Source organism: Schistocerca serialis, chromosome 6 (assembly GCF_023864345.2).
Source record: "Schistocerca serialis cubense isolate TAMUIC-IGC-003099 chromosome 6, iqSchSeri2.2, whole genome shotgun sequence".
Lineage (NCBI taxonomy): Eukaryota > Metazoa > Arthropoda > Insecta > Orthoptera > Acrididae > Schistocerca > Schistocerca serialis.
The window spans coordinates 399,375,024-399,388,255 of NC_064643.1; the positions used below are offsets into that span (position 1 = coordinate 399,375,024).

A 13,232-nucleotide genomic window follows, 5' to 3' on the forward strand; every position below is an offset into this window, starting at 1 on the left:
CTATCCATTGCTCAGAAAAATAGTTATTAACAGTCAGATAAAGTGATTCAACAAGTGTTCCGTTTTAGCCGATTGTGGTCTGGAACCTCCAAAAACGTTATAAATATGAAACACTGATGTACTGTAAGGATTAGGTCTCAAATTAGAAACAAATTAAATGAGTCGAGAGGGTGAGGTACATTTCTTCCAAATTACACTCCACCAAAAGCATATAGCAAACTAATTTTATAAACTGCAAAAGGAGCAGTATTCATAAACAGAAAACACATCATGTCCGATTCCATGGGGGTGATTGTACTCCACGACCGTGATGCAATCCAGTATGAAAAGGAGATCAGCATCGGTCGTAATACACGTATCATCTGCATTTTTCCATTTTTTACTGCAGATATAGATTTATGCCAACAGTGCAGCTGTCGTGACTGCGTTATAGTACATGCCTAAATTACTGTACTGCTAGCTGAAATCTTGATTCGGAATAGAAAATAGATTTTATTACGACTGATGCTGACCTAGAAAACTCTCATCTAATCATGACGATATTGCAATTGAAATCCAGATATAACTTAAAGAATTACATAAGCTTCCATACTTTGCTGGGCGGATACAAGAAAGCACCCAAAATAACTTCAGGTAAAGCACCATAGCAACAATCATAACCTCTTTAATAAAACAGTATGGTTTAAACAAATAAATCACCTAGTATCCATGAATGAAAAATACCACCCGAGAAATGAGTGGCATTAAACTGTATAAAAGTTTTACGTACACCAAAGTACCGTCATCACTTATCAACAGTTAACCCTTACCAACAGCTCAAGGCAAATGAAAATTTTGCAGTATTGCTCATAATACGTCATATAACGGCGTCCTGATTAAATACAGCAAATCAGCAACACTGCAGCCACCGTTCTCATAAGCTCTCGAGGCAATCAACGTTCCTTAAGCTAACGGCCCCAACTGTTTCTGGAATAATATCCAAAGCCTTTCTAACTAAGGAACAAGGCCATTCAGCACTTCTACGCAGCTAGCGAGTAACACACTAATACATTAGATTATTCGATGGTAGCCTTCTCTGTTGATGATGTGGACCAAGGAGACACGAACGAAAGGACGTTGGAAATGGTGGCCTGCAGAGAGCAGGCCTAGTCAATGGTGCTTACACGTCGTAGGAGGACGTGTAAAGGTGTCACCAGCTGACTTGTTTTAGAAGGCGCCACAGTCACATGCCGTGCGTGATTTGGCATACGTCGCACAGTGAGGACTTTTTTAATCGGCACAGATTTAAATAAAAATAAGAAATTGCGGAGTTGTTGCTGTTGGTAGCTGGTGAGGTAACTGCCATTAATCAGTTATACAGCCATACGCCATTTCATCGGCTATTATCTCACTATGTGACAAAATGTACGGGCTTCAGGAAATAATTCCATCTTTTGTGCCAGTTGCAATAAGAGCGACAACTACTAAGCACTATAGTAGTCAGTGCCGCTGTCTTTACTGATCTGTGCGAAATATAGGGTAAAATACATGTGAAGAAAGTCAAACTGGCTAATAGACACGAACTTTGAACCAGATTGGGATTCGAACCGAGGTATTTGCCTTGATAATGCTGTACCGAGGGGCACAAATAAACTGTAAACTGTGCATCGATAGCACATTTGTCAGGAGCACACACATCTCTGTTACGCAGCTTTAAAAATGTAGAGTGTGGAAACCAAAACCTCCTTATACTACACATAGGGTATTTTAAAGTCTTTCCATAAAACCTGTAAGGGTGATAGATCTCGTCATGGGAACAACTTTCGTGGAGACAAAACGTTTACTGATTTTTCCCGGTGGTATTCGCCGACCCTGAGAGTTCAATGAACTAGCAGGGGCTGCTAACCAGGTCGGCTGCATATTGGCTAACACGGAAAAATGTTAGTGATATTCAATAAGAAAACGTTGAGATTGAAGATCTTTAAGCGAACAAAGATATTCTAGACGCAAGTCAGAAACCTTAATTTTTCTGAGCTTACCTCCTTTCATATTGATTGGATAACTATCCATGGACTGTAGGCAACATTCAAGACAGAAGCAAGCCGCAGAGTCTCTGTGCATTGCTGCAGTTCAGGGGCATAGCCGATAACAAAGGTCGCCTTACTTTCTCGGGAAGCGTTAACACACGTTTTCTCTTTAATAAAACTTATTCATCATGTCGTGATCTGTCACCCCTAGACATTTTATGGTAATACATTAAAACACACTGTACCTATACTAGCGTAAAACGTGAAATTAAAAATGAACCTCCCCCTCTCCCAGAGAAGGGACGTAGAAAATACAACATATACATGGAGTAGGCACTCAATGCACTCAGTAGAAACGTACTATTGAGTATGAAGCGTCAGAGGTCCAAGCCTGTGCGTTGGATATACTGAAACCTGTCCAATTATTCGGATATCTCACGTATTTTTTATATTCCACAACTGTGTCGTTGAGTGCAAATTAGAGCAATTGCCGGCGGAAGTGGCCGTGCGGTTAAAGGCGCTGCAGTCTGGAACCGCAAGACCGCTACGTCACAGGTTCGAATCCTGCCTCGGGCATGGATGTTTGTGATGTCCTTAGGTTAGTTAGGTTTAACTAGTTCTAAGTTCTAGGGGACTAATGACCTCAGCAGTTGAGTCCCATAGTGCTCAAAGCCATTTGAACCATTAGAGCAATTACGTAAGTCTTAGCTATTTTAGATTTTCGATCTGCATGTGTTTGGACGGTTTGTATGGAGACTTACACAGCTTGATGGACTTGAGATGCCCGACTGTGTTTGAACAATGATGTCCGTGGTCGCAAGAAATCTAGACACTAGTCGCTCTCCTTCACCATTAAAGCTGCATGGATATTCGCATTTGGACAGTCACAGCAGAGGAGAAGTTCCAAATAGAACTATAAAATCCCTTTTAGATTCAGTTACGACCATCAAGAATCGTTTCCTACCAACTGGGGTTGAGGTAACGTGAACATTTCCTTGATATGTCATCAGTGTAAAACCCACAACGGTGCAGCGGTGTGACGTGAAGTTGTGTTTACTGCAAGAGCCTTGGCTTTGGCGAGTGCGACTTGTATAAGGCGGGAGGTAAGAGTCAGAATGTATCGGGCAGCGAAATACGTAACCGGCTTTCACCACAGAATCAGTAGTCCACGTTTCTATACAGGGTGATATTGGCTACCTTGACGTTGACAAGTCGTAGGCTACATTGGACGTCCGTACAACGTTGATGTTAATTGAAAGAATACAATTGTTTCTTCGTTTTATGACTGGCTTCAAGTGGCAAAGTCCTTTCCTTTCGTTAATCTCTTCATCGCGGAGTACCAGTTACCTTCTACAACTTCATTTTTTATTCTATGTACTTCAGGTTTTTACTCTCCATGGTTCCCTTTGGTACCACTCTATACGCACATGCTTTATCAAATATCTTGCCATCCTAACCCACTTTCCAGTCAGTGTTTCCACTTGCATGGGAAATTCTCAGTTTACTCCCAGCGTCAAATTCGGATAAAATTCCAAGCTTTCGATGATTGTCTCCATTGTCATCGTCAGGGGGTTAAACTGTCGTGAACTGGCACGTACTGAGACGGCGATCTCTACATCCACAGATTTTGTTTGCGCTCTCTATCCAGTATTGTCTGTAGCGCCAGCCCTTTCGTGTTGACACCATGATGCCATACAGCCCGTCAGATGCCGTCCTGTGGATATAAAAGTCGGAGCCTCGCCAATTCACAACAGTCAGTTTTAGCTCCTGACGATGATGATGCAGTCGATCGTTGAGAGCCTGATATTTTATCCGGATTTGATGTGGCTAGTAAATTGAGAACTTCTTACGCAAGGACTCCATGGCGAGAAACGTCGTTGCCAGTGTTTCCATGTGTTCCCTTCCTCCATGGCTCCCTTTGGTACCATGGACGTAATAGCCAGATGATTTATCTGTCTTATCGTCCTACCCCCACTTCTTAGTCACTGTGTATACATATTTCCCTCCTCGCCGATCTTGCGGAGAACCTCCTCAACTCCATTGCAATTAGTAACTGTAACAGCACAAAATATCGGAAGCTTCGATTTTCTTGTTTTCTGGATTTCTTGCAGTCCATGCTGTTCTAAAAACGTCCGTTCTAATAAATTCCTTTCCAAAGTTATAGATTATTTTGACTCTAGTAGACTTGTTTTGGAGAAGATTGTCTTTGCTTGTTCTTGATTTTTAAAGTACTCTGCGTCCAGGGTAGCAGAATTCCTTCATTTCTACAGCATGGTCACCAATTTTGATGTTATCTTCTATGCTACACTCTTCCTGCTACTAATAATACATGCTTTATTGCAGCAGGAATGAAGACATGGTATAGCAGGATAAATCCAGGATAATATGCAGCCAATTTTTTTAATGTGGCCACCAAATCAGAGAAATCTGTTCTTCCAGCAGGCCAAAGCCGAGTATACTCCCTCAGGTACCCAACGCGCTCCCTAGTAAGTTCGACAAATCCCCTAGTCAGCACGAGAGTCAAATCTGCTCTGCATTCAGTCTGCGGGGACACGATTGGGTTAAGTCTGGCCCTATCTGCCCGTTCAGCGACGTTTTCCACCAGCTGCAGCAACATGTTGTGTTAAAGTGAAGCATTCTCCTCCATGGTGACGTTCATAACCATGAGATTGCATTGTATCTGAAGGAGGCTACACAATATGATGAAATAGCTATGAACGACAGTCTCTTCATAAATGAATAAAACTTTGTCGATGCGCCTTGATAATTTTTCATTTTTTGCTAGTGTACATTTTAGTACTAAATTGCAGCGAAAGACTGTAATCTGCTACGGAGAATCCCCCTACACAACAAAACTGTGTTGCACAAAGAAAAGTCACTTTCCTTGCATCTGAGGAAACGTAAATGTCTAACGACTGGTAATGCGTAATAGAATGAGCATACTAGTAAATAAGCTTAAACCTTCCACCAACTCTTTTACTGCACAGAACAATCTTGTTGTAAAGACGTCGGAACAAAGTTTTGGTTATGTATAACGAAAGTGGAACTTCGACCAACTAATTTCACAAGTTTCTACTGGGTAGTCACTGCTCTAAATCATTTAAGAGTACAACAGCTTTAGTGATGAAATGAAAGCCTCAGATGACTTCTGCCTTTAAAATCAGTTAGTGAAAATTTTCACTGATTGAGAATTACTAGAATACTGTAGTTGTGTATATGCCTGATAAATACGTTACATTGTCCGTCAGACAGAATTTATTTCCTCTGTAAATAAAACAAATAACAGAACAGCATATATCTGGCGTATCACATCATTAAGTACGGTACCATCACGGATTACTGGATAAAAATGATTGAGAGATTCGCAGTAATAAGAGAAACTCACAAGAGTTGTAAACACTGGTAGGAACCGCCCCAAACGCAAATTAATGCTAGAACAGCTCTGTTCCTATAGATATACCAAGTATTAAGCTCTCTTTACACTTCATTATCTTCAAATAAGAGATACCATTCCATTATTATGAGTGCACTGACTTTCACTAGCGTAATCGAAAAGTAAATATTACAAATCACTCGGCAGCGACCAGAAAAGCAAATTTACTTATTCAAACGCAGCCCTTTCTAAACATTTGCTCTCCATACGACCACGGTAAATTTTTACTGACATTCACTCTCTTTTAAACCACTATTTCAATTCTTTATTATTCTATCGTAAATTCAATTTGCCTTCCGGATTGCCTTTTCCATTATTTATGAAGTATTTTACGTAGCTACGAGAGAACGACATTCGTTCCATCATGATTGTCACTAGGGAAACTTCTCCCACAGTAATTGATAACGGATTTGTCTGTCATTGTGGCGCACACCTAGAACCAGCAATACCTCTCTTGAAATGGGCAACTCGTACTTTTCACCAGGTCATCTGTGTTTCACTGATACGACCTGGATTGTCATGTTACGCCCCGAAGTGAAAATACAGTACGAAGTAAGCGTAGCCAAAAATAGTTCGGAGCGTCATACGTCATCAAAAGTTTCACTTTTTTTTTTTTTTTTTTTTTTTTGTTGCAGAATTCAGCGTTTTACTCAGAATGAACTTTTGACCAAGAATTATCTTTTTCTCTTCATTTATCTCAGTCGTATACGTGTAGGTGTAAAGGAGCAATAAATCTAATGCAAAGAGTAGTCTGTCATAGGGTGGGAGCCTTTACGTAAAGGAAGGCGTTATTTTCTTGTAGTTTCTACATACTGATCGACAGCACTCGCTTTCCAACGAAGCACACTGCATTTAAAATCAGGAGAGCTACTGGTAAGCGAAACCACTTCTTATAACTGTTCCGAAATATCATTTACGGTGGAACCGTATTTCTAACTACTCCTACTAACGTCTAAGCATTTGTCTTATAGTCATCCTACTGTCCACTTGTTATTCCACTGATCCAAGGCACGCTATTAGTTCAGCATAAGAGATAGATGATAGAATTGGATGCACTACAAATGAGCTAAAATGTTGGAGGAAACAAATGAAGCACAACACTGGCACTCAAAAAAAGGTGTAATATTTACGCACTTGCCGGCCGGCGTGGCCGAGCCGTACTAGGCGCTACAGTCTGGAACCGCGCGACCGCTACGGTCGCAGGTTCGAATCCTGCCTCGGGCATGGATGTGTGTGATGTCCTTAGGTTATTTAGGTTTAAGTAGTTCTAAGTTCTAGGGGACTGATGACCTGAAGAAGTTAAGTCCCATAGTGCTCAGAGCTATTTGAGCCATTTGAACCATTTGAACATACACACTTTTCAGAATTTTCTTCGAAATAGGACTGATTACACTTTTGACAGTTCAGCGTCTGTCATACGCATCTAGACCAATCAAACACCCCGAAACTCGATTCAGTTCAAGGGCAGTAAAATTAGAAAAACCTTCGCTTACCTTCTTATGAAACCGTAACAGAAACATTTTTTCTATTATCAATATGCCGAACGATTGCAACGGAACACACTAGGTGAACAGTTACTGCTACAACGTTAAATCCAGAATCACCTCATACTTCTGAGTGGAACACTCAGGAAAAGTTTCTTTTTAATCTGTTAAAAATCTGTGCCAAATCTGCTTCCATAAAAGTTATAGTTTTAGACAAGTGAATTTTTTTGAAATCCTAGTGTGGTTCGTTGGTTTGCGGGAGGGGTCCAGACAGCAAGGTCACCGGTCCCATCAGATTGGAGAATGACGGGGAAAGAAATTGGCCGTGAACATCCTGGCATTTGCCTGAAGCAGTTTAGGAAAATCATGTGAAACCTAAATAAGGATGGCCGGACGTAGGTTTGAGCCGTCATCCTCCCGATTGCAAGTCCAGTGTGCTAACCACTGCGCCACCTCGCTCAGCAAACCCTAATGTGTATGTTGATGTAGTACTGATAATAGTTGTCTGCATTTAAAATGCTGGTAAGTAGAACGTGTGGCTGTTCCGTCTACAGGACGCCAAATAACTAATAGTCGTTATTTTCCATTTATAAAATTAGTAATTTAGTTTAATCGTGGAGGAAACAACGTAAATGACTCCAATGCTTTCCTGTACATCTCTTCACATTACTAAAAACTGTTTCCGATTCATGGATTTTTTACGTTTCTTCTACACTGTCTTGTCCCCTGTAACAACAAACAGCGGATTTCACTGACAGTTTCTATCAATGTGGCCACATATTTGTCTACACGCTGAGAGACTGTGGTTCGTGAACTGTAATGAGTTACTTTTAAAAAAGAGTTGGAATCTCGTGCTACAGGTCAGAGTTTTCATACATTCGGAGATAGACGTTACCCTTGAATCAGCTACTCCTGGAAAAACTGCAGTTTCAGAACCCAATAGGACGGTTTACAATTTGTAAAACTTCCACGTCGTATTGTACAATACTGCTTGGAATTATACACAAACTGACTGAAGTTAAAATAGGCTGAGGAAACTTAGGCACTCAGGTATTAACAGCGGTGCGGTTAGTTTTTTAAAACACAGCAAACTGAGCTCGTCACAAGTGGTCGCGCAACGATCGGATCGTGACGTCAGTCATTACTGTGCTAGCATGTTAGAGAGACAATAACAAAGCTATAAAAGAAAAGAAGAACGACTGAAATTAAGCAACTTGTAGAGCAAACGGCACCAGCTCTTCCGTAGTACAAGTTAAAATCACACATCGGCAGGACAGAGTTGTTAGACAGTAGTCGAACAATGCCACAAAGCGACCCTCGCGCGGTTACGTTTAAACACTTCAGCTTTCTGAGCTTGTTTGTGTTCGAAAAACAACTAATACAACTAATGAGGTATTTGTAGTGTTTGAGGATGTCTCCAGCATTAGTAGACGATATTGTTTTTTGGACACAAAAACTTGCATTAGTCCACCTGCTAATGCTCTTGTAACGAAAAATCACCAAGTACGTAAATACTTTTTATGGTTGAATGCTACGTTGATGATAATACTATTAAATGCTGATCGAGTAGATTTCCCGAATCCAGTCATGACAGTGATATAGCTAGCTGACCCACGTGCTCTGTGTGTTGCAGTGCGCGGCCGCCAGGATGCGTGGCCGGCGCGCGCTGTGGGCGCTGCTGTTGGTGCTGCTGCCGCCGCTGCTCGTCGCTAACTCCGTGGACAAAGGTAAGTCAGCCACGACCGGAAAGCTCGTGTCGCATAAGGCTTCTGCTGATTGGGTTACCCAATTTAACGTGAGAGGCTAATGTGAATTAGCTGCAAATTCTGTCAAGCTTAGCTGCTGGTTCTGGCCGACTCGCCAGTGTTGACAAATGAATTTGGTTCTTTCTCTCTCTTTTTTTTTTATTGTTTTTGTTATTGCAACAAACTCTGAAGAACGGTTACAAGAGTGCGAAATTTGGTCATCTATAGCAACTATTCCCCATTAGCATCAGCACCAAAACTACAGTTGTTTTAGTTCAGGTACAGGTTAACTCTCACAGTGTCATTCTCAGCGATTCCATGCTGTACATAGTTGTCAGGTTTCAAGATGAAGGAATATTAACTATACGACTCACTGACGGCAGCGCTATCCTCTATGAATGTGAGGAGGAATTAGAGGACCTATTGAATGGAATGAACAGTTTAATGAACACTGAAAATGGATTGAGAGGAAACCAAATGAGGACGATAATAATAAGTGGTAACAGAAATAAGATTAGTGATAAACTCTCGTTGAATATATTTTGCTACTAAAATCAAAGATATGCATAAAAAATGTGGCAGTCAGGATATAAAAAACAGACAATTATCGTAAAAGAGAGCAACTGTAGCTAAAATAAGTCAATCTCTTTCAAACATAAGCCTTAATTATAGAAAGAAATAACGTAGCAGTGTGTGTAAATAAATCATGGACTATGATCTTGAGGCTAAAATTTGACCTCCTCAGAGGCAGAGGAATCAACTGTTTGTAGGTCAGGATAAGGCGCCGCTTCAGTTGCCTGGATGTGCATTGTGAGCTGTGGCGTTGAGTGGAACCATGCAGCGGACCACTAACAAAACATTCTTGAATGTAATAGTTTTTTATTGAGGTTAGCTCCCGATGATAATATGAGCCATGAGGGCGTGGAGCAGCCGTTGGCTGCTGACATCAGCGAGATTGCGGAAAGATGGTGACGTCCGCACACTGTCGCAGATAGTGTGTGTAATAGACACAGCGCTAAGTAGCTTGGCTGTCTTGTGGCCACAGACAGCAACGCCCAGAAGGAATGTATCTAAATCACAATTCCGAGTATGATCGACATTAAAGGACATATATGCCTCCTCTGGACAGTGATCAACAATAATGTGGGCCCACCGAGGCTGGTGAGCAGCAACTGTGTAGCTGGATGGCTACCAGCCCAGACTTGAACACGCGACCACCACTCAGGTGGTCGCCCACAATGAGAAAGTCCCACCGAACGTGACCAAACAGTGGGAAGGTAGTATGTGGTCTACATACAACCTTTTGTTCAGCTGGACGCTTGGAACTTCAGCAGTCGAAGTCCGGAATAGGTGTTTGGCTGTATCATGTTGTACTACAAGCAGTCATCCACCTAATGTTAGTGACTGGCAAAGACTGCTGTGTTCAGCATCACATAAACATATTGACTGGCTGAGAACGTCTGCGCACAGCAGAGAGAGGGTCTGATTCGATTAGTGTTGATGTGAGCCAAACTGGTTTGTGTTTTCCTCTTTTCAGCGCATTACCCTGGATACCATAACAAGTTGGCGTCCTCAGTCACCATCATTAGGCAATGGTTACTTCATATTGCCTGGTTTTTTCGTCCAGTCAGCTTTCCTGAACGCCCTGCCTCTGATGTTAAGACGTCTCAACATCGTTTTACAGAAGTGGTGGAGGAAATATTCGGCTGTGTCAGCAGAATGAGTATGTCCTACTACACTCCGAATGTACCTTCTGACTCCATAGTGCTCTGTCATAGGGATAACGGCACCTATTACCATATGACATCATTTTTTCTGCGCAGGCGATAGGCAGTTCATTACAACAGACTAGGTCCTGGCACAAAAGCGGAAAAAACGGAATAGAAAAGAATCAAAGTGATTGAAATGTGAGGTTGTAGAAGGATACTGAAAACGGTCTGAAAGCGGTTCTCTATAGAATGAGTGGAAGAGAAGAAAGGACAAAATGATACATAGGACTTAAGATTCCAGAGAATAACTTCCACAGTACTGAAGGGACCTCTAGAGGGAAAAGCTATAGGGAAGAGAGGGATTGGAATTTATCCAACAAATAACTGATCACAATGGGTGCAAATGAAGAGGTTGTCATAAGGGAGGAATTCAGGGTGGGCCATAAAACACATCAAAAGACTAATGACCTAAATGACAAAAAAAAACGTTTTTTGGAAACTTTTTTACTAGGATTTGGAGGAACGAAGAATATTCAATTTTCTCAAAGATCGTCATGTACCAATACAGAATCCGGAGTAGCTTATTATACACACTGTAAATGTAGACAGTTCAAGTTAGAGAAGATCTACGATACTTCGTTTTAGACAAGCGACGCTTGCAACGTGTCCCAGGGGATTCTTCCCATAACTGTATGAGCTCTGAAGCAAGTCTTTGAGGACATAACGCGACGGAAATTATGCCCTGAGGTCTCCAAATATTTTCCTGTCATTCCGTGAATTCTTCCAGTTCGTGTTCCCCACATATTCCTCCCCTTGAAGACTCTATGGCGAACATCTGCTTGCCAGTGCAACAGTATCATGAGTTCTGAAACTGGGACAAGTTTGCTGACTGAGATGCATTCGTCGAGTTGACTCGGATAGACTACTGCATGAGGTATTGCTCAAACAGATTTTGGAGAGAAAACGGACTCATACTCTGGCAGATGAGCTCCTGCGAATGTCAAATTGAGAACTGCAGGGCATTCGCTAGTTAGCAACTGTAAGACGTCAGTGGTCGACTGCTGGGTTGTGACGGCACAATAAATCTAGGCTTCGTAAACGGAAACAGAAATGATTTGGGCACCTTCATCTAATTTGCTCCGGACTTTTCTATAACAAATGAATGATGTTCCAAGAAATAGAGTGCTGCTATTGAACAGTGATAATGATACAAATGGTATTTAAAACAAATCACTACACTCAACTGTCTAACTTATCACGTCGAAGGATTTCCTGACGAAGTAAATAAAATGCTGTGTTTTTGAATGTTTCTCAGTATTTTTCTTCTTCTTATCTAATGATTAAACAAAGCGAATTGAAAGGGATATACCAGAATTTTATTTTCAATAGGTAGCATCAAATACAGAAGACACTTTGGCAAAGCATAGTAGCACCAAACCAATAACGTGAAAGATCTCTTTCCAGGTCTCCAGACTGTTTTCTAAATGTTCTGTAATTTTGTTCTTTTAGACTTACATCAATACAGGACAGCAAGCTTTTATTATCGTTATGAATCGCAGATTATCTTTATGGATGGCATTGCGTGCTAAGGTTGACACGCCCATAATCGGGTGGTTGTTTTCAAGGTCACATTCTTTTTATTGACATCATCTATTTGATGGTTATAAGCCCATGCTTTCCTTTGACCACTGAACTGAATTATCCAACGATGAATCCCTGAAGTTCGAACTTTGACCCAAGATGCAACTTGGAATTTTTTAACAAAACATTAAGATGAAAGTATAGCGAACACACAGAGAAAATATTCACGAATTGTTTATACTATTAGATCGTTTGTGAAAAATAAACACTCGATGTTACAGGACTCAGTTGTCATCAGTTACTGAATAGCGTTGTTGGTATTCCATAAAACTAGCGGCAAATTGACGTTTAAATGCTGTCATTAAAGTTCATCGCACAGCACACAAATCTACAGTAGCCAGCAACAAAATTAATTTTGTCATATCCACAAATATAATTCAAAAATCAAACAGTTACTAAAAATCTTATTTTTTTCAGTGTCCTTTAAAATTTTTTTATTGCAGTTGATGTCAAACTCCTGCTAGTAAATTTCAAAGTTCCCGTCGAAGTAAAATTGTTATACATACATTATTTTCCTTACTTAAATTCATTTCATTCAATAGCATTTGTGATAAAGTTATAACGATATTGCAAAGACGAAATTGTTGATCTGTATTGAGAATTAATCATGCTCACTTCATGACTTCTATCTGAACATACTTGTCATCAACTTCCAAAAAATATTGCGTCATATGGGTTTTGAAAGAAATTGATTATTAACCTGTATTGGAAATTAATTATGTTCACTTCACTGGTTAGAAACACCAGTGTCTCCGAATACAGCACACGATAAAATCTTTATATGCTAAAACTAATATTACTGGCCACTGTAGTGCCGTCGTCTGAACTACGCTGCTCACACGATATAGTGACAACACGTGTAAAACACATAAAAAATCAAAGACGTTGCACTTCAGATCGACATTAGATAGTTAAACAGATTTGTGTTTAGCTGAGGTACTGAGATTCGCAGTAAGAGTGAACCGATGATATTTAGCAGCTCAAAACAACAGTATTACTTCCCGGCGGTGGACGAAAGGGGACGTTAGTAGAGGGACTTGTCGGACTTTGAAGGGCTTGAATATGATACTACGCTTGACTGCTCCGATAAAACTTCTTTTCATTCCTTCTACAAGATAGGAAAGCTGAATTCTTCCTTAAAACTCATCTGAATGCGAAGGTCTGCTCCGTGATATCCTAACTGTCGATACGGTTTCGAGCAACAGGCAAAGAAT

General features: G+C 40.8%; 1 protein-coding gene across 3 annotated transcripts in view; it reads left to right on the forward strand.

The window, feature by feature from the left end:
• Nucleotides 1-13,232, forward strand: part of LOC126484068 (hemicentin-2-like) — a 1,942,222-nt gene that overhangs the window by 1,015,641 nt on the left and 913,349 nt on the right. For all 3 annotated transcript variants that reach the window (XM_050107431.1, XM_050107430.1, XM_050107432.1), the window contains one exon: nucleotides 8,557-8,650. In XM_050107431.1, coding sequence (XP_049963388.1) covers nucleotides 8,572-8,650 — 79 coding nt within the window. In that variant the 5' untranslated portion in view covers nucleotides 8,557-8,571. The remainder of the gene's footprint in view (nucleotides 1-8,556; nucleotides 8,651-13,232) is intronic.